Raw genomic sequence first — 27,828 nt, 5'->3', positions numbered from 1 at the left:
TCCTGGAAGCCCATGCTCTATACAGTATTTGTCAAAACCACAATTCAGATGTGTCCCTTCTTGTTCTGGTTTAATTCGACCCTGTAGAGCTCTCACATGCATAGGGCACTACTGAACAGATCCTGGCTTGAATGAGGTCCGTATTGTAATCAAAGCGATCTCCATGATTTCAAGAGGTCTTTTGCAGCACATGTGTGTGCCCCAAATCCTACATCATTTGATTTCTTAACCGGTGCTTCCCTGAAGTCACATTTTGCACATGTCGCAGGGTGATGCGGATGCTGCTAGTTCAGGAAGCAGACTCCAAGAATTATTGACTCAAAAACCTGGTTAATGCTTTCTCAGCAGGACACTGCAAAATAAAATCATTTCTTTATGTGTTTAAAAGATGGTCTGGATACTTGCAATGTACAAAATGATGAAAACAGATGGAAGACAATGCCTCGTCTCTATCTTGTACTGGTCTGAAGCACCACTGGTCCTTCCATGAGGTAGGGCTTCTCCAGGTATCCACAGTCCTCTCCTCTTTCTCTATTTTGAATCCTACCCATCTGAATTCATGCGCGCTCCTTGCCTAGGAAAACATAATCCATCCAGCTCTTAGTCGGGATAAGCCAGAGAAACCTTTTTGTCATAGGGATTGGCAGACATAAACTGTCGAGGAAAGATGCTCCATAGGTGAAGGGTCCTTGGAAGAAAGTATTCTGGAAGGACGAGAGTATTTAAGAACATTCTATGCATAGCATTCTTTGTTATACAAACAAGTAAACAGGACATTAAATGAATATTGATTGGGTTGGAGGAATCACCATTCAACTGTAAAGTAGTAGTGATGGTGCAAGATGAGTCTGAAGAAGTATCACAGGCCAGATCCTGAGACTCCTTTGTATTCACAGCGGCTTGAAGAGTTATATGTTTTCACAACACAGGCTACTGATAAGGCAGTGGAGGGTGGCCGTCTAACGCGCAATGTTATGGCTGAAGGCAGGGGGGCTAATGATTTGATTGTGGCATTAGTCCAAGGAAGGAGCTTCGAGGGCCTGAATAAAGCAATAGCAGTGGGCTGCATGAAAGAAATATTTAAGAGGTGTGCTTCACAAGTCTGATCACCCTTTGACCACAAGGAAACATGGAGGAGGGATGTACCATTGGTGGGGACTTGACTCTTAAGAAGAATATGGCGCCAGGAAGTGAGAATTGCTGGGTGAAGCTAGATTGGTTAAAGAAGTTGCTGTGGAATCACACTCCTTCCTCTGCCGTCACCTTGGGTTCAAGGTGGAGGAGGGGAGTTTATCATCTGTGGGGAAATAGAAAGGAGGGCTTAAGGCTCAGTGTGTTTGACACTTTTTTTTTCTTTTAGAACAGAGACTGCATTTTCTTTCTAACATTGTCTGGTGTTTCCTGTGTTGGTCAATATTTTCCTTATAGAATTCTTCATTATTTCAGTTAGAAGCTTGAGTTTTTTTCTTCGGTTCATTGAGTTTTAGACGTTCTGAGCATGTTTTTCCTTGTGGGTTTTCTAGCTCAAGGTCTTCATGTAGTCCATTATAAGACATTACTTTGTCTTCTTGAGCTACCTTTGAAGTTTTCTTTTCACTCTGCTTCATTGTGGACAATGATAGCAACAGAACATTAAATAGATATAAATTTAAATAAAAAGTGTTTTAGATAATAAAAGTGAAAAGTAGTATTAGTTTACAACTATTTGGTGATATTAGCTTTAAGGCAACATCATTTTGTTAACACAATATCATATATGATAAAACATTTGCCCCATCAATTAATTTTTAGATAAGTAATGCTGAGATATTAATGATGTTGAGCATATTTTGCAACTATAAGAACTAATAATTTCCAAATATTTCCACAACCCTTAACAGACTAGATAAATTGTAATTGTTTTATTCATTTTGTACTTCTATTTATTACAATGCAGATAATTAGCTGTATTTTAAATATATAATCCTCCAACATCAATAATACATGTAACACACAGAATGTGCCTAAGAAAACTAATATGTGAAAAGTTTGCCCCCAAAACCCCATGTAACATGTATGCTATTTGTATAAGAATATGGCAATCAACTAAATTGCTCAGTATTTATCAACTTAGTGGTGTGGTTAGCAGTAATAGAGTCAGCGCTGGCCCATAGTGGCCCTGTGATAACAAAACAAAATACAGCCTCGTCCTGTACCGTCCTTAAAACTGTTCCTAAGCCTGAGCCCATTGTTGCAGCCATGGTGACAGTCCATCCCACTGAGGGTCTTCATCTTTTCTGCTTCCCCTCTGTTCCACCGAATATGATGTCCTTCTTCAGGGAACAATACGTCCAAAGTATGTAAGGCAAAGGCTTGCCATCCTTGCCTCTAAGGAGCACTCTGGTCTTACTTCTTCCAAGACAGATCAGGCTGCTCTTTGAGCAGTCCATGGTACTTTCAATACTCTTCTCCAGTACCCAATTCAAATGCATTGCTTCTTCCTGGTCTTCCTTATTCAGTGTTTAAATTTCACACGCACATGAGGCAGTGGAGACTACCATGGCTTAGGGCAGGCACACCTTAATCCTCAAAGTAACAGCATTACTGTCTAAGATCAAAAGCTGTAGTGAATTAGGTAAATATGCTGCACATGACCTTGTTAGAGGATTGACGATCAAGGATGTTTGATTTAATGGTTAGGTTTATCAAAATCATCACACTCTCTCATACTTCTTAAGAATTCTGTTTGTGGATTTCCCTACATATTTCATACAAATAGATTTATGAAAAATGATATGTTCCCAGAGAAAGCTTTCACAATTGTTTTTTGAATAGGGTACTGTGGTGGATCGATTTTTTGACAACTGGATGGTATCTATGTAGAGATAAGGTGGAGTCCAATTGTCAATCAGGTGGTAGCCTTATGATGTCTGTGATAGTTAAGGTCTATTGTGCCAACCTGGATAATAAACACATGTGGGATTAATTGAAGGGTGGAGAGATAAACGGCTCAGTGAGCCTCACTTTTCGGGTTCTCTGGTCTCTTGCTCTCTGATGGTCAGACCAGTGTGTGACTGCCTTAGCTAGTTCTTTGCCTCAGCTGGCAAGGCTCACTTCCTGTGAGACATCCCTGAGGAGAAGCCACAAGGATCTACCCCGATGCAGCCCTAGGTGCTGGAGCAGTCGTGTGAAGACCTCTGTTAGTGCTGAGATGCTTACACATTCACTGATTTGGTTTTCCTCCTGCAGTAGGTGTAATTGTGTGTGCTTTGTGAGTTTGAAGAGGACTTTATAGATCGGTGTCAGATATATGGCCTAATGTCAGATTTATGGGCTTGGATTGGACTGAGTTGGGACTTATGGGCTTGGATTAGACTGAGATATATGTGCTAATGTCAGATTTATGGGCTTGGATTGGACTGAGTACTATCTTAATGTACACTTACCTTTTATATAAAACTCTCTCTTATATACATATGAGTTTCTGTGGATTTGTTTCTCTAATATACCCAAACTAACACAGTGTCACTTTGTTAGTATGTCCTTTTTATAAGAGTGACAGGGAGAACTTCTCTCTCTTGCCTTTCACCCTACCTACTTGCTTCTATTTTGTGTCTGCCTTCATATATATATATATATATATATATATATATATATATATATATATATATATATAAATTGAAATTGAGTTGATTCTTATTCATAGAGACCCTATAGAAAATAGTAGAACTGTCTGTCTTATAGGGGTTCCAATGTTTCTATGAGTCAGAATGAACTTCATAGGTGTGAGTTTTGTTTTTAGTATGAATCTTTATGGAACTGTCAGAAATTCAAGTTGTATTCCACAGAGAACAGAAATGCAGGATATCGTTACTAAAATCAGATGGATCTTGATTTAAAGCAGAAAATATTAGAAAGATGTTTATGGTATTTATGGACTACATAGACATTTAACTTTATAGATCATATTATGGATGGCATTGTGGATAATAGAAATTCCAGAGACATTACAGTGTTCATGCAGAAGCTGTGTATAAATCAAGATCGATGAACCATTCAAACAAAACAAAGGGATGATGGGCGGTTTAAAACCAGGTACGATTTGTGTAAGGGTTACAGGCTTTCAACACATTTATTCAATCTGAACGCTGAGAAAATAATCTGAGAAACTGAATTATATGCAGAAGATCAGGGCATCACGATTAGAGGAAAACTCAATTACTACCTGGGATACGCAGGTGACACACACTAGGAGCTGAAGAACTTATGGGTAAAGAGCAAAGACTATACAGTGTCTTTAGTATGCATTATACCACAGTACAAGGAAATAAAAATTCTTAGAAGTGGACCATTTAGCAACATCCTAATAAATAGATATAAGATTGAAGTTGTCAAGAATTTCATTTTACTTAATTCTATCGTCAACTCTTTTAGAAACCACAGTCAAGAAATTGAACAATGGATTGCATTGGGCAAATCTGCTGCTGCTGCAAAAAAAAATATCTTCAAAGTGTTCAGAAGCACTTTGACAATTCAGATATATTTGGCCCAAGCTGTGGTATTTTCAGTGAGTTCATGTCCAGGCTGAAGGTGCGCAATGAAACAGGAGGCGTGCAGGAGAACAGACACGTCTGAATCATGGTGTCGCCAAACACACAGCCCACTGCGGACTGTCAGAAGGATGCACAGATCGGTTCTGGAAGAAGTACAGACAGAATGCTCCTTAGAAGAAAGGATGGTGAGATTTATATTAGGTGTTTTGGACATGCTATCAAGAGGGGTAGTCCCTCGTGAAGGACATTGTGCTTGGTAAAGTATATCAATTAAAGGGAAGAAGGCTCTCTACATTGTGAATGGAGACAGAGGCTTGGACAATGGACTGAACCATAGCAACGATTGTGAGGCTATCAGAAGACAGGGTGGTTTTAATCTTTTGTTGTAAGGAGAGTGGCTATACGTCACAACCAACTCATGGCATCTATGAAGAACAATAACCCTTTTCTTGGACGTGACTACTTGTGAAGCAGCTGGTGGATTCAAACCACTGACCTTTCTGTTAGCTGATAATTGTGTTAACCACTTAAAACTAGCCTCCTTTCTTTTCATATATACTGTCAACGATTTCTTTGCACGTAAACTTCTATTTACACCCCTGTTAGCTGAGGAGAGGTGCTGATGAGAAAAGGAACTGTACCCTTACATATATTGAGCCTGACTTGTGAGCTGGTAGCTCCCTAAAAAGTGGAATAAGGGTTCCCAGGGGACACAGTGAGAGAAAGAGGGGATCAAGGGGAGCTGAGATCAAAGAGTTCAAGAAGGAAGAAAATGTTTTGAGATGGATTGTGGCAGCAATTATATAAAACTGCTTGATGTGGTTGAACTATGAAATGATATATCTGTCTTAGCTCCCAATAAAATGGATTCAGGAAAAAAAGAAAACTCTTGCTGGGCTCTTAAAGTCGATACTATAGCTGATAAAACAAAATTACAGACCAAACTATTAGACCAAACTATGAAACCATAATTTTGAGAAAAAAAACAATTCATTTCATGTAATTTCAAGTAAAAAACAACAAAAACCAAAACCAGCCATCCAAATGTACATTTTGAAGCAACAGTAAGCATATTCTGAAGGTTCAGATGCAGTTATCCTGCAAAAATCAGCACACCAGAAGCCCCGTCCTTCCTTCCTCCCCCTCTCTCCCTTCCTTCTTTTCTTTATAGTTACTTTTAATGCCCACCCTTGGAAAAATATTTTTTAAATAGCTTATGTATTATTTTAGAAAGGTGGTTAAATTATAATTAAGCAAAAAGAATAGTGAATTGTTAAACAAGTAAAAAAAATGAATTGTATCTGAAGTTAGCAAGCATAATTTGTCTTTTACGTTTCTGCTTGATTTAATAATCAATTCTTCAAACACTGACACCAAGTAAAGGGAAATCCAGAGCATAGAATACAATCAAAGCCAATATCCTGGTGGTAACGAAGAGGCCTTTGTAATAATCCTCTGGAACTAATTTTATCTGCATGTTTAGACTCCCTCAGCGAGTCCCGGATGTGAGTGACAGCTGCAGTGTAGGAGCACGTCTACTGCACAGATTCTCTGCTGAATTTGCTGACTTTCACATGAGATGCTACTGAAATCACTTTCTATTAAACATAAAGTTGCACAGCTTGAGTTTTATATCCTCAAAGGATACTGTAAAGATTAGCTTCTATTCAAGCTACCAAAGTTCCAATGTTCTATTTATAGTTAGTTCAAAATAACTACTTTATTTTGAAAATTCATACTATTGCCATGCTGTTGATGGGCTCATCCACTTTTCATTTCTATTCAATTTTGATGGACCATGAAAAATAAGCCTTCCATGGGGAAAATGAGGAATCTAAGGAAACAAAAATGAAATTAAACCACGAGGTCCCCAAACGATCTTCCTGATATTCATGAAAACATTATAAACGCATACTACCTGAAGTGTGCCCTCAGAAATCATTCAATACTGACTGAATTTGTTCATGGAACATATCAAGATACTAAAATAACCTCAAGTTAAAAGAACAAACCTTTGATGGTAGAATTTTTTTTATAAACAGCAGTTCAATTTTATTTCTAAGCGTGTCACCTGGGAGACTGACAAATTGGTGATTTTGAGAGAGAGTTGTCCCAGGTGTGCTGCTGTTCAGGATAAAATAGTCATCATCACATTATTATGACACATTAATGCATTTGCCCCAATATTGCCTAATGGAATATGGTGCTGTTGTTGGGATATATTGACAGAAGTAAATGAGACTGTAAACTATTATAAACTGATATATTTGTGATTTAGTTTCACCTTCAGGCTTACAACATAGATATTTAGGATTATATTTTAAATTTTCTTTTGAAAGCTGAATTTATGCAGCCCAGTATAACAATTCCTTTTCTTAATTGTTAATGTATGGAGAAAAGGTTTCCATCTTAGGAAACACACTAAATTCCAAGTTTCTTCTGGATTCTTCTAAAAATGACATTGCGCTTGTTAGGTTCAATCCAGTGGGTTCTGATTTATAGAAACTCTATGTACGACAAAACAAAACATTGCCCCTTCCTCAGCCATCCTCAAAATTGATGCTACTTTAGGGTCATTGTTTTAGCCACTGTGTCAGGACCAACTTGTCAAGGGTCTTCCTCCTGCTCACTGATCTGCATCAGACATGATGTTCCCATGTCCATCTCCAGGGACTGGAGTCTCCTGATAACTTGTTATGTCCAAGGAACTTTCTAGGTGCATTTCTTCCAAGGAGGATTGCTTGTTCCCTGGAAGACCACAGTACCTTCAAGACTCTTCAGCACCACCAAAATTCAAATACAGGAATTCTTCTGTGACCTTTCGTATCCATTGCCAATTTTCACATACGTTTGAAGTGATTGAAAATATCACGGCTTACGTCATGTGCACCTTAGTCTCTAGAGCGACATCCTTCTCTTTAGCTAGCAGATTTGGTCAATTCACTATGTCATTCAATTTCCAGCTTCCTGCTTCCCGGAGCAATGGTTATGTATGTATCCAAGGAGTCCCGTTGGCCTAGTGATTATAGGTTGGGCTGCTAACCACAAGAACTCTGAGGTTATTTTACCAGTGAGCCTTTATTCAACATGGGAATGATAAAAAATTATGTTGTGGAATGTCTGGAAAATACATTAATACATCTCACAGGACATTGCAGATGGAAACAAAAGTCACCCATAGTGTCAGCAGTTCTAAACCACCAGCTGCCCACAGGAGAAAGATGAGGCTTTCTCCTCTCATAAAGAGTGACAGTGTCAGAAACTCACAAGGGCAGTTTTACCCTGTTATATAGGGTCACTCACTATAAGTCAGAATCAACTCAGTGGCAGCGAGAATGTATATGCAAACAAAATTAAATCCTTGAGCATGTTGATAGCTTCCGTTTATCATGATGTTATCTGTTGATCCAGATGTGAGGAATTCGGTTTTCTGTAAAACTGTTATATCAGAAATCCCTTCCGTCCATCCTGTTGAGGTGCAGGTCACACTGAAGGCTCTGTTCCTTGATGCCCTTCAACAAATGCCTCGAACCATTCTCACTTTCAGGAAGCGAGGTGGTCCCATCTACATAACACAGGTAGAGAAGGACACTATGCCTGTGAAATTCAAATACACAAAATACAAATATCGAAACAATAGGAAGCTGTACAGTAGTACTTAAAAGGATCCAGGAAATAAATTCAGGAAAGAATAAAACCCTCTAAAAATTTAACAACCAAACAACAAGCTGCCTTAAATTATGCTTCATATGTGTTTTATTCCTGAAAATTTCTGAGGCTCAGAGGATAAGATATAAATTCTTAACTAAGAAAAAATAAATTAAAAAAATAAACAAAAATAAAACTGGTAGCACCAAAGCCCTTGGCAACAGTCAATAGAGGTAAAAGTTGAACAATAACTATAAGCTCAACAGGAAGTACAGTGAGAGCTAATGATGTTACATCTACTCAGGTTGTACTTCAGGTGTTAAAGCAACAACAAAAATATTTTCAAGATGTAAGAACTCTGAGATTATCTTACCAGTAGGCCTTTATTCAATATGGGAATGATAAAAAATTATGTTGTGAAATCTCTCAGAAAGAAGCATTGAATCCAAGTAACTGGACATTGAAAATGAAAACATAAGTCAGAGGTACATAGATATTACTAGGCATAAACAACAATGTCACAACCCAATAAAACAGGAGATGAAGGAGGAAGAAGAAACTATAGAATCAGATAGTTGATTAATATGTTGATAACAAGTGGTCATCAGATTATAATTTAAACCTAATAAAATGAATAAGGTTAGACCAATCACAATGATGAGCACAGAGAGAAGCCCTAAGGAAGATAATAGTATTTTGTGGTAATATTATTGCATCAAAATCTTTTGAATAAAAACTTTTACACTGGGAAGAAGGAAAAAGAATTACAAGCCAATGTTATAGATCAAACTACATTGTTTGAGAAAAAGAAGGATACGTTCAGGACATTATATAAATTATTTCTGGTAAATATGGAACAAAAAACCAAAACGAAACACTATAAACCAGAACAACAACAACAACAAAACAGATGACAAAATGTCTAGCAAATTTAAGGTAGAATAATATGCAAGCAATAAGATCAAATACATCAATTATATAAGTAAGTATAAATCCCAGTACATTTATTTCCAATAAAAATTACCGTTTCTGATCGGTAACAAAGCAAAACCTAACTCCATGCCATAGACAAATGAACAAATTAAAAGCAAAGAAAGATTAAGAGGTGTTTCAAAATATAACCATTTCTCTCTCAAGAAAGGAAAAAAATCCCACACAACATCTATCACGATGTAAGATTAGTAGAATATAAGAGGAAATGATTAAATAAAGAGGCTACAGCATTATAATGCTCATGGCTGCAGAGAAAATAATATGAAATGATGCAATATAAGTATGAAACAACACAGCAAGCAGATTCATAAAACAGAAGCTACAAAATAGGGAAGGAAACATTTTGAGAAATGCCCTAATAACAAGATTTAATAGACTTCTTTCATACAAAAACATGTCTAGAGGACAGAAAATGAGAATTAAAAAGCCCTAATAGACACACACACGTACACACACACACACACACACACACACAGAACCCACTGCTGTCACATCTGCTCCAAGTCAGAGCTGGACGACAGCACAGACCTGCAACATGGAATTTTCAAGGCTGTAAATAGTACTGAAGCAGACTGCCACATCTCTCCTCCGTGGAGCCGCTGGCGGATTTGAATGGCCAGTCATCCAGTGAACAGTCAATTACTTTAAACTACTCTCTCACCAGATATTCACGTATGAATGTGTTCCAAAACATCACTGCTATCAACTGTGACTTACAGTATACCCATAGGACAAACTAGAACTGCCCCTGTGCGTTTCTGAGACGAAACCTTTCGGGAGTTGAAAGTCTCCTCTTTCTCTCTCAGAAAGCCTGCTGGTTTCAAACTGGTCAACTTGCAACTCATAACCCACTACCCCACCAGGGCTTGTAAGTGTATAAAGCTCAAAACAAACAAACCAACAAATGAAAAACAAAACTCACTGCCATAGAGTGAATGATGTTTGATAGCAATCCTATAGGATAGTGTATGACTGCTCCTGTGAGTTTCTAGACTGCAGTTCTTTAAAGCGGGTAGAAAGCTTTATCTTTCCCCCAAGGAGCAGCTGGTGGTTTCAATTGAATGACCTTGAGGTTAGCCGCCCAACAAGTAACCCACTATCCCACCAGGGCTTGTCTACACACACACACACACACACACACACACACACACACACACAACTGTGGGTTAGGGTTTTGGACTACTGACTTCAGGGTCAGCAATTCAAACCTACCAGTTTCTTAGGAGGATAAATTAAAAACAATTATTCCTATTAGTCACAAAAATTACACATCAACTCACTAAGAAATATCAACCTGCAAATCCTAAAATGATATAGCATACTACATTAAAAATGAAATACATCATCCAAATGGGCCTTGTTCCAGAGACACAAGAATAGTTACAAAATAATATTCCATTGATCAAATTTACCAGATCAATAAGGAAAACACAGGACACCCTTTTCTACAGATGCTGAAAAGGTATTTGACAAATTTAACACTCATTTTCCAGTAAATAGGAATAAATAGACTCTTAGAATGATAAAACACATACAACTCATCTTAATTAGTGGAAGGCGTGGACGAGAGGCCCACCAATTCTCAAGAGTGCTGGAATGTTCATTGCTCTCATTTCTATTTAACATTATCTCGGAGAACAATTAGACAAAGGGGAGAAAGAAACTGAGCTTGTTTATCAACAAGTAGAAGCATTGCTAGACATGAAAGGGCAATGGGCCTGTGAAGAAGTGCTGTAATTGGCCCACAAAGATAGATACATTCGAGTGAGAATATTCGTCTACAGGCAGTGACTCCATCTCCTATACTTTGGACATGGTACCGAAAGAGACAAAGCACTAGAGAATGACATCATGCTTGGTAAGGTGGAGGGACATCAAAAAGAGGATGACACTAGACAAGAAGGAATGATACCGTGGCTGTAACCATGGCCTGAAAGACAGCACCGGTGAGGATGGTGTACTTCCTTCTGGGACGCACAGGCTTGCTAGCAGTTGGAACCAAGTTATTTCGACACTTTGGAGAGGTCGTGGGCAGCAGATTTCCCCAGTGCAATGAGTTGCTTGATCTCTCGACTACTGTTTCCATGAGCACTGATTGTGGATACGAGAATGACGAAATCTTTGACAACTTACAAGACTTCTTCACTTAGCAGGGAGTTCAGTTGTGAAGATTTAGGCTTTCTTCAGCTTTGTCATTCCACTTCTAGGCTGTGATCCATTCGGAAGCCTGCAGTCCTTGATCATCAGCGAGTGCTTCAAGTTTTCCTTATTTTCAGCAAGCATATCATTGGCATATCATTTCACTGTAGATAGGTTCTCTTTTGATTTTTCTGGTGAAATGTTATGATGTACAAACCAGTCCAAATTTTAGGAGGTCACAGACATTTAGTTTCTCTTCTGTGCATAGATGCTTGTGCATTAGTAGCTTATGTTTGATAGCTTGTGTATGCCAAGTATTAGGGACCTTGAATTTGTTCCAGTTTTATCAGTGATGATCTCTACACTTCAGTCTTTGGTCCATTTTCAGTTTGTTTTTGCCTATGGTGGTCCTCTTCCATTTTTTCTGCAGATGGATATTCAATTTTGCCAGCACCATTTGTCAAAGAAATGATCTCTCCCTTGTTTAATGTGCTTTGATGGTCTATATTTTTGTTGGTAAGTAGCTGGTCACATCTTTCTTTCCTGTCTTAGTCTTAAGCAATGCTGCATCTGCCCGCCATGGGTGACCTGCTGGTAGTGGAAATAATAGGCCCGTGGCGCTCAGCATCATAGAATATGCAAGCAACCCAGTATGATCAACCGATAGACAGCGGGAGAAAATGTGTAAAGTGCTTACATTTATCAATGCCATTCATAATAAGAAAAAATGTCAACCCCAACTAACTGAGGAACTACTTCAGAGCTATCAGAATGACAAAAATCAAGAAGATGGGCGTTCTTTATTGACATGGATAATTCATTGCTGTTTATAGTATAAAATGGCTCAAATCATACAGTAGGACCTTGGACAGTACTTAAAACGATTGCTTACACTAATATCCTTTACCTTTGTCCTACTTTCCCTTTAGCTTTCCACTACTAGGACTCTACCTTGAAAAGTTGTTTGCATGGGAATGAAAATGAGCGTGCAAGATCTACTCTGGTATTATTTGTAATAGCTAAACTTTGAAGGTGTGAAAATGACCAATGATAGATGGTTGGTTGAATAAGCTTTAGTTTCTCCAAATCAAATGGCCTCCTTTGGAGGCAGTTGATAAATTCTCTGTTAAATTAAGGCAGAGATGAGTAACAACATCTATAGATCATTATATAAAGTTATTTTACTTAAAAGTCATAAAGTTTTTAGTGGTCCATTCTTTTCTCATCTTTCGATTGTGAACTGGTAGAAGATTTCAAGGCAGATCCCTTCTTTTTTGACAATACATGGACATGTTTCATTTCACTAAGTGTCGTCTCCACAAGGAAGTACCAAATCGAACTTTCTCTGTTTTCTGTTTCCATTCCACCTCTTTTCCTAACTCTTGTATTTTGTCCCTTGGTCAATGTTGCTCTTTTGATATCAAATATGTAATTATTGTAATATGTGAAAATCTATTTTGAAAGCCAAAGTGATATGACATATAAAGTAAGGAGATACTGTAGCGGTATATCAAGAGTATAAATTGCATTTACTTACGGTTTACCGTTCTGACTGGTAATATTGGGTTTACTCTCTCTGGGGACGCAGCATTTTCTTCATCTGTTACATATTCAAAGTTAATGATGAACATCATGGCCACACCCTCTTGGTTTTTCACCGGAATGATGTGAGTGTTACAAATGAAAGTAGAACCTGGGGAGAGGGAAAATGAGAATTTGCTCAGAAATGAACCTTCAATTTACTGTATGACTAGTTTCATAATTATAAAGAAGTTCTACAGAGTTTTCTCTAATAAAATGTCACCAACACTGAAAAATACTTATTTAATGTTGTAATATATATGCATATTTCTTTAAAATTTTCACAAATATTGAAAGAAAAAAATAAATTATTGCCAAACCCAGGTCCTGTTGTGTGGATAAAGAGAGTATCAAATCCTATTTGCTTTCATATTCAACACCTGTATTGATTGGTAGAGGGGCCAAAAATTCCACGTAACTAAAATTCCTTAACTTTCAAGAAAAAGGACCTGAAGGTAAGCCTGACAATCTCATTGTTATTTATAAAATTCTTTCTTTTGGGAAGTTAGCTCTTCTTTATGTATTTTGTTTAAATATTAATCAGTTTACAAACAGTTGTATTTTGATAAGGTAATATCATCCATTTGTGCCATCTTGATTTTCTTGTTAAACAAATTATATCCCTTTTTCTTCTTTAATTTCTTGAACATAAAACAGTACATTATTGACTCTCTAAAGTTCCAATTAAAAAATTGTGAAAATAAAAGTTTACCATACTCATATTAAAATGGTTTTCTTTGATTTGCTATTTGTTAAGTAAGAACACAAATTTATCCATATTATTGTTTATATTTGATCCAGTCAACCAAAAAGATGATATTCTTCCAAAGAAAAATTAAAAAGATAGTAAGATATTTTTCTCAGAATCGCCTGAGAATAAAATGAATTAAAAGAAAAACTTATATTTAAAATCCACCACCACCAAACCCTCCCTAAAAGAAACTTCAAGATACATGATGCAGAAGATTCTGGAGTTGAGAGGTTGACTAAGCTATAAAAATGGTTCCATTGAAAGACTGACTCCTTGAACTTGACTTCTAGAGATGGGTGTTCCCTCACAGCGACCCCTCACATGGTTACGCCACGATTATATATGCTACAGTGACTGGGACAGTCCTTTCTCAGGGTAAGGGTTCATTTGAGTTAAACGTCATTGTATTTTTAAAGTATGAACATTTCATAAAGGGTTCTTAATCATTCAGGTAATAGTGTGCAATTTTGATTCCTTTCTTTACTCCCAGCTGAGGCAGTCTTGACTTGAGTGAAAGGATGTTCGGTGTAAAGGCAGAAGCAGGCTAGATGGCATGGAAGGGAGCAGGCATGGGGGGGATGAGGGGAAGTGGGAGATACCTGGACACTTGGAACGGAAGTACTGGCCGAGGGCAGATGAAGACAGGAGAGTCCAAAGGTCTGCAAAGCCAACCATTTTGAACGTTGGTCCTATGCAAGCTTTGACTATTAAAACAAAGTATGTGGAAACTCTATTTCCTTATCTTTCCTGAAACATGGCTTGTGCTGCCAGAGCTAAAAACCAAGGTTATTGCTAATATTATTATAGTTTTGAGGACAGCGCAGGTTGAATGGACCTTGAGGGTAAGCCTGAAGATCTCATTGTTATTTATAAAATTCTTTCTTTCAGTAAGTGTGTTCTAATTTCCCAAAATCTGATTTACAAATCAACTTTTATAAGATAGATTAAAGTAAGAGTTGTGTGTGTGCTAATGATAACTCAAGGTGTTCAAAGGCTGATAACTTCACTAATTTGAAGTTAATTTTTTATTTATATTATATTTCATAATTCATGTAAATGTAGCCATGTGTTTTTGCACATATTGGAAAAATAAGTTGCAATATGACATGCTACACCTTCCCAATCTTCAGCTTTATCTTCATTCGACTTAATAAAATAGCGGGAGGACTAGTCATAGTTTCCATGGTAACAAGCGGGATGACTTTAGTAAACAGAACATAAGCAATTTAAGACTGTTCCATTAGAACTAAAAATAGAAGCATTTTAAGCCAAGCATCGCAATACACACTTGGTTAAACAGAGATGACAGAAATAGCCACTACGTAGTTGGTTCACAAACCAAAATACATATTGACTTTACCACTTAAAATGACATTTCTTAGATCATTTAGAATATCATTGTGAATTCACAGATTTGCTATTTAGCAGTTGTGAATCTTTTGGCATTTGTAGTATATTTGCTGATTGTATAACAAAACATTAAACAGATTTTCGAAAAATCAAAAAGTTAAATATGTGGAGATATTCTAATAGGTTTGTAATAGAGCAGAGTAATTTTGCTTTTGGAGATAAGGAACAAAATCATGTTTTCAATATTAAAACATAAATGTACTAGCTAGAAATAAGAAATATATAATATAGATTAGAGAACAATTCATGTGCATTGACTCCATAGCACATGGAAAAGTGTAAGTGATTGGGGTTTATTACCCACTATCATAGCTCCCTGCACGCATCTGTTAAATGTTAGACCACTCCTCTGAAGTCAACTGACGACTCTCGTTTACATTTTTCTCTACTGTTTTTGCGATTTTATGTCTCCAAATATTTTGCATAGTTTTCTGGAAAGAAAACACTGAAAGGAGATGCATAGAATTTAGATGAAGGGGAAATCAAATATATTTTTATAGACCAAGATATAATAGTTTGTATCATTCTAAAACACACAGAAATTCTGTCATGAAATCATGTTTATAAATTTATAATATCCTAAGAAGTCATGACTATGTGACAGTAAATATATTTCTAAGTAACGTTGAGAAGCAAGAGGAATAAACACAGTCATCTAGTGATCAAAAAGGAGAATATGCACATTCAATTATGAATAACTAAGCCAACAGAAAAAACTTGAGGGGGTGGTGGGGGCAAGTTCAGACAGTATAAAATGAATCTTGTATTCAAATGAGATTAATAGTGTTTGGTAAGTAATTGTTTTTTTACAATAACATCATCCTATGCTCACATATTTTTAGGTAATTATTCAACTATTAGTTCGATGAAGATTTATTTCTGTGCTTTCTACCTTGAGTGAAAACATTCTCAACGTGGGAAAGGCGGCTCAGGAGCAACAGTGCTCACTTATCAAGTTTGTACAATGAGTAATTTTTACTGTGGAAACATCAAGCATATTTAGCATAATCTGAATAATCAGGAAAGTTATCACTTTATTAATAAATCAATGGCATATCCCTAGCTGCACTGGAAAACAAAAGGCCAGAACTCCTCTTTGGAATTGCTTAAAAAGATGTTTCATCTTCCTATATAGTGTGTGTTCACAGGGTCAGCCTATGTCCTGAAATTAACAAGTGTTAGTTACTAAGTGTCTAATCTAAGGAGTCTTGGCCTTGGTGGGATGTTGGCTTCTTCCCAATATCGCTTTGAGTGAAACAATTCATGCAAAATTGTCCAGAGGACATGAGCCTGTAGCCTGGCCACAGCAGCATGGGGGATTATGGGAGGCAGCAGGTTTAAGATTCCTGTATGTGGGAGGCGGTGAAGGTATCCCACATTTCTTATTTCACACTTTCCGACCTAATCCCTAACGAGCCAAGTAAAAGTAAATTAGAGAAACTCACGTTAATAAGCTTTTTATTGAAGAAGTATTATAAACAAAGGTCTTCGCTTGCAAAACATTGGCAGGACATCTGATAATACATGTGGACTACAGAAACACGCTTAACATAATAATCACCAGCATTTACGGCTATAATGTACTAATTGGTAACAATTAAATCACATAAATTGTTTATTTATTTAGTTTATGGATAACATGGGATTAGAATTATACTTTGAGAGTCCGCAGGCAAAATGTATTTGAAAACTGGAACTTGGCTAATTTACACCATCTTGGTTGTCATGTGATCATATGAGCGTTGCCCGAAGTGTCCACCGCATGAATGGTTTATTTTGAATTACTTCTGATCTGAACTGACTTGAAATATTAAAAAAGTGTTGCAGCAGTGCCAGAGACAGGAAAGGTTAAATACGTGGTTCCGTAGAGCCTGATGGGTAAGCCCCTGGCCTTAGAGCGTGGGCCGACCTGGATCCACTATTATTAGCTGAGTGAGCTTGGGGAAGGATTTCAGCTCTCCTCAAGGACATCTTCAGTAACAGGGGAAAGAGAGAGACAGCACCCTTCCTCACTGCGTTATCAGGAATGTGAAGAGAAACAATGCACGTGAAGAGCTGAATGCGGCAGCTGGACAACAGGTGACAGAGGAATGTTGTGGCTGTTTTATGATGGTAGTCCCTGACTCACAGAAACAGCTTGCATTTAGCTACTATTTGAAAGGTTAGTGAGTCAAACCCACCCAGTGGTGCTGTGGAAGAGAGATCCCATTACTTGCTTCCACAAAGATTACCGGGAAGAAAACCTCATTGTGGTCCGTTCTTTTCTGTAACCCATAGGGTAGACAGCAATCATCGTTGACTGATGGCCATGGGTTTTACTAGTGTGGTCGACAATATGAACTCACTCAAACTCACTGCCATCTAGGCAATGCTGCTCACAGAGACCCTACAGGGCCTAGTAAAGCTGCCTCTGTGCATTTCCAAGACTCTAACTCTCTGTGGCAGTAGAAAGACAAGTCTTCCTGCCTTATTATTAACTAGGGTGGGAGAAAACTGTTTTTCAACTTTAAATCCTGGTCAAAGTTCTCCCAAAGGTTTGGTAGAGGAAATGAGCCATTCAACCTTTAAGGAGCATTGTGGCAGTGACCCAATCTGGTGTCAATTTAAGGATTAGGAGTGTAGGGGTGGAGTCTAGGCTGTCAATCTAGAGATAGCCAATGAGACTCCTGTGCGGGCATTGCCATCTCCTGAGAATTCTGGGAAATCTGGCACTTCCTCCTTGGAGGTGAAAGACACCTCTCTCCCTCTCTGTGACTCCCTAGGAGACATTGCAGAAGACAAGCCATATGGACGTAACCAGAGCTCAGAAGCCCGAGAAGCCACAGAGAGACCCCTGCCAGCGCTGAGATGTTTCCAATATACTGGATCCAAAGACTTTCTACCCATTGGTCTATGATCTTCTGCACTCAGTGTCATTGCATGTGTTTCATGAGTCTGAAGAGGACTTTATAGATTAATATTGGACATATGGCCTAATATTGGATTTATGGACTTAATCTGGACTGGGCTGGATGTTTTCTCAATGTTCAGTTGCTCTTGTATATAAATCTCTTTCTTGTAGGCATATATGTGTCCATGGATTTGTTTCTCTAGCATACCCAGACTGACACAGAGGTGAACTCATCAGGTTAATTCCAAAGTCTCCAGATAAAAAGGTGTATTAAACATCAACTTAATTAACAGCGAGCGGGTCTGAATAAGGACATATTATTATTTTTTTTAATTAATCATTTTATTGGGAGGGAACCCTTAAAAGTCTTATAATAATCCATTATTTAATTGTATTAAGCACACTTGTACATATGTTACCATCAACATTTTCCAAAATATTTTCTTTCTACTTGAGGCTTTGGTATCAGCTCTTTCCCCCTCTCCCACACTCTCACCCACATGAATCCTTGTACAATTATATATTATTGTTATTTCTTATCTTACACTGTCCATGTCTCACTTCACCACATTTCTGCGTCTCATCTAATGTCTAAACACACGTATATCCTAACTTCTCAAGGACAAGGCCATTGGTTTATTTCCTCTATTTCTTCTGTCCCTGTGGATTATAAAACTGTTAGGTAACCTCCTCCTCCTCCTCCTCCATCTCCTCCTCCTCCCCCTCCTCTTCCTCCTCCTCACTCTCCTTCTTTTAGGTAACTTCTAAAGTAGCAAAATTCAGGGGTGCAATACCCAGGGGTGTTCCCCTTGCAACTTATTACTGCTCCTATTAACCATTAAGCAATTAAACATTGGCCACACTTTTCTGAATGGGAGTTGAAAGCTTGAAAGGAGGCAAGTTGAAGCGCTGCAGATTTAGTTCCACTACGGAAAACATGTCAGGAGAGACCAGTCCCTGGAGAAGGACATCATGCTTGACGAAGGGGAGGAGCCGTGAATAAAGAGGAAGGCCATCAACAGGATGGGCGACATAGTGGCTGTCACTGCGGATTCAAGCATAGGTACCATCACCAGGAGGGCTCTGGCCGGGGGTGGGGTGTGGGGGGGTGTTAGTTCGTTCTCTTGTGTGTAGGGTGCCCGTGGGTTGGAACTGACCCGGTGACCACAATAAAATGAGAAGCCGCACGGGCACAGTCTACTCTAATACATACAGGATTGACTCGACAGCAACTAGTGGTTATTTTTTTAATATTTTCTGTGTCACAATTTATCATGAGGACATTTTATGTCAGAGAAGACAAAGGTCATACTCACAAACGTGGTAAAATGGAGCTTTTAGTCTTGAAGTAACCTTTAGTGTATTTCCTACATCAATGTTCCCCAAAGAGTGAGAAGTCAGTAGACGTTACAGAGAAGACATTCTATAATTACAGGAATGCCATTTTGGAAATGCCACGTGTAAAGGCACTTGAATGGAATGGAATTTTTTTTCAATTGTCCCACAGACTTTTTGAAGTTCCCCTATACGTGCACCCCATTTCACCTTGGCCCGTGCCACTCTCTTATCCGGAACGGTCACGGCTTGGAAAGCGCTACGGATCACGGGCCTATGCGGCACGCGCACCTGGCGTCGCCACCAGTCGGGGTGGAGTTGGTATAAACTAGTTTTGTTTTTGTTTGCCCTTTGATTAATGATATGAGTGCAGGAGGGCGTTAAGATTTCTGAAAGCTTCTACTAAACAAGCATGTGTCTTTTGTTTAATACAGTATTTCCTGGATTTAATAATAATGTATTATTTTAGAGAAACTTGTAATAAGATCTCGCCTTAGAATGTCATTGGCAAAGCCCTGGATTTTATCAATCTCTCTCTGGTTTAAAGACACCCTCAGAGCAGAGGAAAGCAACTCCCAGAGGTCACTGAGCTGCGTGGTGTGATGGGTCACTGAGCTTCGTGGTGGGATGGGGTCACTGAGCTGCATGGTGGGATGGGTCACTGAGCTGCGTGGTGTGATGGGGTCACTGAGCTGCGTGGTGTGATGGGTCACTGAGCTGCACGATGTGATGGGTCACTGAGCTGCGTGGTGGGATGGGCTAGGAGCAGAAGGCAGCCGTGGGATGGGGTAGAAGAGGAAAGAAAATGCCAAAGGTGATTCCCAAAACTTGATACCTACATTTTACATGATATTAGTTCAGGTTGAGCCCCAGAACCCAACCAAAATTGCATTGTCATATTCGATGACATAGCTTGCATTAGTGATTTCTTTATAAGCTTGTTCTACATTGAACAGATATTGGTCATTTTTTGTTTGCATTATAGTAGCAATTCATAGCATGAGCAGTAATCACATTTTAAAACATAGATTCATAATTCAATAACCCATTGAAATTTTTCCCCAGAGACTCTGAAATAAGCTGACCTGCGTAAGACAATATTTTCTACTGTGTGCTTTAGGAATCATGCCCTTCATTTTCAAAACGTGTCTGCACTTGAGCTTATAATTATTTGTTGAGTTCCACTCTTTTATATTAAAACCCTTTTTTGCTGGATTTTATATGTTCAGATGTTCTTTTGAGACTTTTGAACTGGAGTATTGATAAAAGCAAGGTTAGATGGCTTTCTATAGTAGATAAACCACTGTGCAATTATGAGAAGATTGAAACTAGAAAGAAAAAAATGTAGACTTGCTTGACTCACAAATCAGATATTCTCTTTAGCTGTACTATTTTTTACCTCCTACACTAACCCTAAACCTAACCCTAACTATAACCCTATTTAGCTGCACTATTTTGATTGCCTGTTTCCCCATCCTAGCTGCTGTTTGACTTTAGCATGAACGAGTGTATTGAAAATAGGAATTCATACAAGCTGAAGCTCATTTGTAGTACTGCTACACTTGGACTTCCAATAAACCAAGTCTATGTTTATGATTTAGGACTGTTAGGAACATCGGTCATAACTTTTAATATTTTGTGGTTTCTACACTCATGTAAATACTATGATTCAACTTTCTTTATCTATATCAGTGATTCTCAACCTTCCTAATGCCCTGACCCTTTAATACAGTTCTTCATGTTGTGGTGAGCCCCCCCCCAACCATAAAATTATTATTGTTGCTACTTCATCATTGTAATTTTGCTACTGTAAATTTATTATGAATTGGGCCACCCCTGTGAAAGGGTCGTTCAACCCCAAAAGGGGTCGCGGCCCACAGGTTTAGAACCACTGATCTATATACCTATTTATTTAGTCCCAGCACCTAATCATGATATCAACCCTCCAATATAACTAAAGTAAGCTGGCATAACAAAATTTTAATTGGTCCAAATTGAATTAACATTGAACTGCCTGAGCTGACTCAGAAAATGAACAAATCGGCCACAGCCAGGGTCATGTGCACCCCACTGTTAAGGTAAATACAATAGCAGACTCCTGGGGTCAGCTCCTCACTGCACAGATGGCAGTGCTGAGACCAGACAAGGCCATGCATGCTCTGTTCATGGTGTATGTGCGTGCAACTTTGGAGTGATAACAAACAAATAATGTGAGTCTATTTCATACCTGAGAATGAGTAAAACATATTTCAAGTAAGTACAGTTAGCTGGTATATAATGAGTACCTATTGTGTATAAGAGAAATGGTAGGAGCTGGACTAAGTATAAAAGGGATCATTTTTCAAAAGCAGAATTCACTTCACTAGTAGTGTGCTAGAGTGCCAGAGCAGGGGACCCATATGCACTCATAGGAAGTACACTTAAGCTGCGTCTTCCCTGGTTACGAGGGGTACACATTGTGCGGCGAGGCAGGTCAGGCAGCCGGGCATTGCTATATGCCAGTCATTATGCTGTCTTTGCTATACTTTTTCTTATTTAATCTCCAAAAGAACCTTCATGATGCAAACAGCAACGTCCCCATTTTATAGACGAGAAGGCCAAAAGAAAGGACAACCGAGCCATGCAGTGAGAGGGTTGGGGATCCAGTCTAGATTGCTGAACCAATGCAGAATCTGCCCGCACCCAGTGAAGCTTTCCTTTCCACCTAATTCTAGGTGGTGGGCATGACCTTAGCCACGCATGGCTCTATAGCCATTCAGGGTGGGCCCTCAGCAAATATCAACAATAACAACAACCATGCATCCAGCCCAGAAAAAGGCAAGTTTTAAAACAAGTGAATCATTGAAAATGGCTCAGGCCTCTTCTAAGAACCCTCTGTAAAGGGCATAGATCTGTTTAAGTAAAAATTACCACATGTGTGCATGTCAAGGACAAAAGTAACAGAAAATAGGGGTGGGTGGGGGAGGTGCAATCGATGTTATTAATCCAGCCCTCTTTTCCTCTCCCCCAAATAACATCTTATTTGATCTCTGTACCTTGATATTTTTATTCGTGTGTTCCCGATGTCTGGAATATTTTCACAGACTAGCAAAGGAACAGGAAAGATCTACCCAGGAAAATGAATGACAACAGGACATTTCTTCCTCTTGGCAGTGTTTGGCTTGACCAGCTTTGGTGGGGAAGCCCCTCTCACAAGCTTGGGGCATGAGGCTGCTCCAGATGGTCCTTGCTCCGGAGTGCCACCAGGAGCACGGGCATGGAGCACAGAGATGGTGGGGATTTTTGCTTTGCGATGGTCCCTCTTGCCCTGAATATATTTTGCAATATGTGCACAATTACCCAGCAAGAAGGTGAGGTTTCATTTCAAATTCACTCCGGCTCCCTTTAGTTATCATAATATTTAACCCACACCGGGACTCATGATCGAGTCTATTGTCTTCTCAAAGTAATAGAGTCGTGCTCGCTGTAGCTCAACTCTACTCTGAGACACAGGAAAAGAGGCGTGATGGAGAGGATCTCATCCGTGCACACAACATTCACCTCCAGTGCACACTGGGATGGTACTTCACTGCTCTGAGAGCTGGTTTCCTCCGATGCAAACTGGGGCTGATGGTGTTAGCGACTCTGTGGCTGCATCTCCAGGATGAAATGAACTAATATCTGAAAAAACTTTAAAATTTCCCCTTGTACTTCAGAGAAGTGTTGGCTATTATTATCATAGAGGAAATATCACAGATAATTCTGAGTTCTGTATCCAATAAACTATAGGTTGAAAAAGATAAGACCAAGCCTTGAAACTGAGAAGGTGAAATGTGCTTGTGCTATACCCATTTTCCTCATGGGCCTCTCACTGAACACCTGTTACCTCTATCCTATTAGCCTCTGGTGAGACAGTTGCCTCTTCAGATCTTGCCTCTAATTCTGAACTCCGAGGTTTTATTCCTTAGGGAAATTCGCCTGCCTCTCTATATATCAAAAGAGTTTTACTTAAGCACATGCTGAGCTACATGGGGCTTAATTTTTAGATAAGGACATAAATCTTAGCACGGAAGTCTGAGTCTGAGAATTTATGTCAGAGAAGCCCTGTGCTCCTCTGGCTTTATCCATGTCTGGAGATCTGTTCCTCATGAAAGTTGGAGTTAATTCCATCAGCCAAAGGTTAAGCCCTTAGCTTCTCTAAACAGGAGCTTCTCTCTAGCAGCCAATGGCTGTCCATTTTTGCCTGAGGACCGTGAAGCTGATCACCGACTCTGCGCTAACATGGTACCCTGTCTAAGTAATCTGTAGCCATCTGGCGATAAAGTTCCATGTCAGAGGAGTCTTTCTAACGGAAGCATTTCAGTTACTCTGATGACTCAATGGGAGAAGCTTTTTGGTGTCACGGGAGACTCTTTTCATCATCCAATGGTAAAGAAAATCTGGGGAAGAAATTGAAGGGACAGAATGGGGAGATTCCAATAGAGACGATAAAACCACCAGTAAGAATCGCCTCTCATGTGTTATATTGAGAAGAAAGAAGCTAAAAACTCTTTGGATGGCACCCTCATTCCCAAATGTATTACACAGCCACAGTAATCCAAACAACTTGACAGTTGATCATGGCAGATGCATAGACTAATAGAACAGACTGGAAGAACCAGAAGTAAGTCCATAGTTCTCTTCATGACAAAGGGGGCTTAGAGCACTCAAAGGGGGAGAAAGCAGTCTCTAACCAAGAGGACTCATGAAACTGGATGTCCATTTGTAGGAAAATGAGTAGGATTCATACCTAACATTATACATCAAACTAACTCAAAGTGGATCAAAGACCTAAACGTTAAAACTGAAACTAGGAGGTTTCTGAACAAAATAACACAGTAGAACCCCAGTGCTCAACAGCGTCAGTACTTGACATATCTGATTTTGATGTGAAAAGTCGTGAAAACATTGCATCGGAGCTCAAACAAAACATCAGATTGCGACCTGAAGCACGTGATTTTAATAAACAAAAACAGTTCGTGTTTCAGTCACTCGGCATTAGATGGCGTTGTTAGTATGCGTTGTTTAAACCTTTTGCGGCTGTGTTCCATGTGTTGTGCTACACAGTCATTTTCTTAGTTTTTGTGGATTTATGTACTGTTTTGGGATAAAACCATGGATTCTAAGAATGAGTTTTATAAAAAAAAATCATCATGATAAGTAACTGGCTAACCGTTTTAGCAATATTATTGATGATAATTAGTAAACTCCTCTAGAAAACAGCTAAGGAAATGCCAACAGAACATTAGACAGATTATTTTTTTAAGGGAATGCCAGCAAGGTCTTAGTGAAAAAGGGCAAGGAAGGGAAAATAACTCCTGAGAAGCAGCCTCCAGTTGATGTGACGGGAGGCGATTCCCCTTCCAAATGACTCCCTCTCCATCCCTCCTCTCCACACCCGTGTCCATCTCAAGGTATGGGCTATTCTGTAGTTGTTAAAAAACTTTTTAAATGTTGTTTTTATTTAAATTATATTATTTAACTCTGAACTTCTTTACTTTGAAACTTCTGTATAAAGTTTTGTATAAACAGGAAAGGTTAGGGGAAAAACTTGGTGGTCGAGAATGGATTAATCCGTTTTCAGTTATTTCTTATGGGGGAAATTGATTTGGAACTTGATTGCATCTCATCTCCACGCTCCTTCTAGAACAGATTCATGTTGGGGTCTGGGATTCTACTGTACAGGGATAAAAGTATAAGACTGAATTTTCTAACTGCAATAAAAACACAACAGGAAATACACAAGCAATGGAAGACAAATTAGATTCCTAGGGCTTCCTAAAAATTAAATACTTATGCTTATCAGAAGATGCTATCAAAAGAGTTAAAAAAATAATTTAGATAGGAAAAATATGTGAAAATAATATATATGATAATAGTCCAATCTCTAAAACACCCAGAAAACTTCAATAAACTCAAGAACTAAAATACTAGTCATTCAATTAATTCTAGTCAAAAATTGGGCAAAGCATATGAATATATACTTCATCCAAGAGGACAAACAAGTGGTTAATAAAGATGTGTGCAATTATACACATTAAAGAAATATGAATCAAAGCCATACAATTGCAAAATTAGCACTCGTAAAAGAGAGAGAGAGGAGAGTATGGGAAATGTGGAACCGTACATTGCTAGTGTTGGTGTAAAGTGGTCCCGTCACTATGGGAAATCATGTGAGTCTTCCTCAACAATGTAAATAGAAATGCCTCAGATTCTAGCAGTCTTACTCTTAGATATATGACTTTGAGATCCATGAACCGGGTCACAAGTAGACATAGTACACCTAGCTCACTGTGGTATCATTTATAATAGCAAAACTATTAAATAAATCAACATTTCCATAAGTAGATGATTGGATAAACAAAATATGGGATATACATACAACAGAGTACTACCAGCTATAAAGAAAAATTAATCTATGAAACATCCTGTAGCATGAATAAGTCTAAGAATACCTTATGCTGAGTGAAATAAATCCAGCACAAAAAGACAGATATTGGATAATCCCGCTATTATAAGAAGGCAAAATTAGTATGCATACAAAAATCAAGAGCTTTTGGTTGTTACCAGTCATGGGAGGGTGAGGAGGTGGGAATCGCTCTCAAGAGACTTGTTCTTTTTGGTAATGGGAACGACAATACCCAAAGTGACTGAAGTGTGCACAACTTGACCAAGCAAATGATGACACTAAGAAATACATAAGATTAAAGGACCTTATTGATAAATGCTATATAATATATACAATTATTTTTGTATCAACAGGAGAAATAACTAAAGGTTACATGTATGCATATAATGTGTATAGCAAGGTATAAGTGTGTGCAGGCATGAATATATACATGATTGTGTGTACTAAACATATTCATATATGTAATAAAGCATATAGGATGCAGTTACAGATACTTCCCAGACATAACCAAATATAGACTTCTCATAATTTATTAAAGGATTTGAACGTTTAGGGCCATAGTCCCCTGGGAAAAAATGGTCCATCTGCACAACATACTATATGAAATTTATGGTCTACTTGTATATGCCGGCATGATAAGTAGCATTTGGGGTCTTAAAGTTTGTAAGTGGACACCTAAGATGAAACTATTAGTCTCTACTATTTTGGAGCAAAAGAGAAAGATGTAAATTAAAAACTCAAAGAAGAAACTAGTCTACAGGATTAATTGCCTCTATAACCATGACCTAATCTATCCTGAGCCAGAAGCACTAGACTGGTTACCAGAGATAGCTACTAATTACATAGTTTTAATCAGGAACACTATAGATTATCCCAGATAAATTGGGAGCAAAATGTAGAACAAAATTCTATTTCTTAAAAAAAAAGTCAGACTTACTGGACAAACCAATAGTGATTAGAGGCGCTCTGGAGACTATTGTTCTGAAACAGTCTGTCAACTTGGCACTAAAACTATTCCCAAGGTCACCTTTCTGTTTACCATACATGGGTATAGTGCTCCTTTAAAACAACCAACCAACCAACCCAACGAACAAACAACCAAAATAAATCCATCTGTATGAGACCAAACAGTGACCATTTAGCCTCAAGTAAAAATGAGAGTAAAGAGGGTGCTGTCCAGGGAATTTGGATTAGTTGAAGCAGAACAACCATAATGGGAATGTTGGTACCAAGTGCAAAATGTAACCTAGGTCATTGAATAATATTTATAGAAACGGTTAAATAGGAAATCACAGCTAATAAAATCTAACATGCAAATAATATAAAATCCTTCTGCAACTTGACATCATCAAGAACAAAAAAGAAACGCTTTAGGGTGAGAATAATTTTCTGAAACTCCATTCCATTATTTCACTATCATCTGTGAAAGGAAAAGAATCAGACACTACATTCTAGCCTCAGTGTTAAAAATCACAGGGAAGGACTCAATGTTTGGCCCCTCTAGTGAGAATCCGGGAGAAAGATAATAAGACTTTGTGCCAAAATGTGGACAGGAGATTGGAGTCTTGGATTCCAGTGGTCTTCTTTAAAAAGTTCACTTTCAAAGAGCTGCACTCAAGAAAAAAATATTACAAAATGTCTTCATGTGGATGTTATCAATGGCTTACCAGTGTGGTGACAACCAGTTGCATCTTAATGGAAAATGGATACACTTTCCAAACTAATCTCAGATGTCAAAGTGATGTGGGATCCTTGGCCAAATATAGAGATAGTGACTATATTTCAAAGCTTACACCCCCCAGCCCCTCCAGAAAATATCCACTGCCATGGAATCAGAACCTCTCATGACCCTGCTATTGAACTGACTGTGACTCAAGGCAGCAGAAGGGCCCCAGTGGGCTTCTGAGATTTTCATTCTTTACAGGAGCAGACAGCCTCATCCTTCTCATTGCTAGTCCTACTCCACCCCCATAAGGAATGGCAGGGTGTAGTGGGAAGGAAAGAAACGTTGAACATTTATTACTTCCAGTGCACTTCTTTGCATGAAGGAATTGAGATGGGAGTGTAGGTAACGTTGCTATCTCTACTAGATTTCTTCAGTTTGCTCTTCCAGTTTCATTCT

General features: G+C 38.5%; 1 protein-coding gene across 1 annotated transcript in view; it reads right to left on the bottom strand.

Annotated features, from left to right (window-relative positions):
* The window catches only part of KCNH7 (potassium voltage-gated channel subfamily H member 7), a 503,315-nt gene that overhangs the window by 176,075 nt on the left and 299,412 nt on the right, over positions 1 to 27,828 (bottom strand). The window contains exon 3 of the mRNA XM_075529404.1: positions 12,850 to 13,005. Within this exon, the coding sequence (XP_075385519.1) occupies positions 12,850 to 13,005 (156 nt within the window). The remainder of the gene's footprint in view (positions 1 to 12,849; positions 13,006 to 27,828) is intronic.

Source organism: Tenrec ecaudatus, chromosome 13 (genome assembly GCF_050624435.1).
Source record: "Tenrec ecaudatus isolate mTenEca1 chromosome 13, mTenEca1.hap1, whole genome shotgun sequence".
NCBI classification, from domain to species: domain Eukaryota; kingdom Metazoa; phylum Chordata; class Mammalia; order Afrosoricida; family Tenrecidae; genus Tenrec; species Tenrec ecaudatus.
The sequence above is the reverse complement of the archived record's forward strand: the minus strand, read 5'-3'. Positions and strand labels throughout refer to the sequence as shown.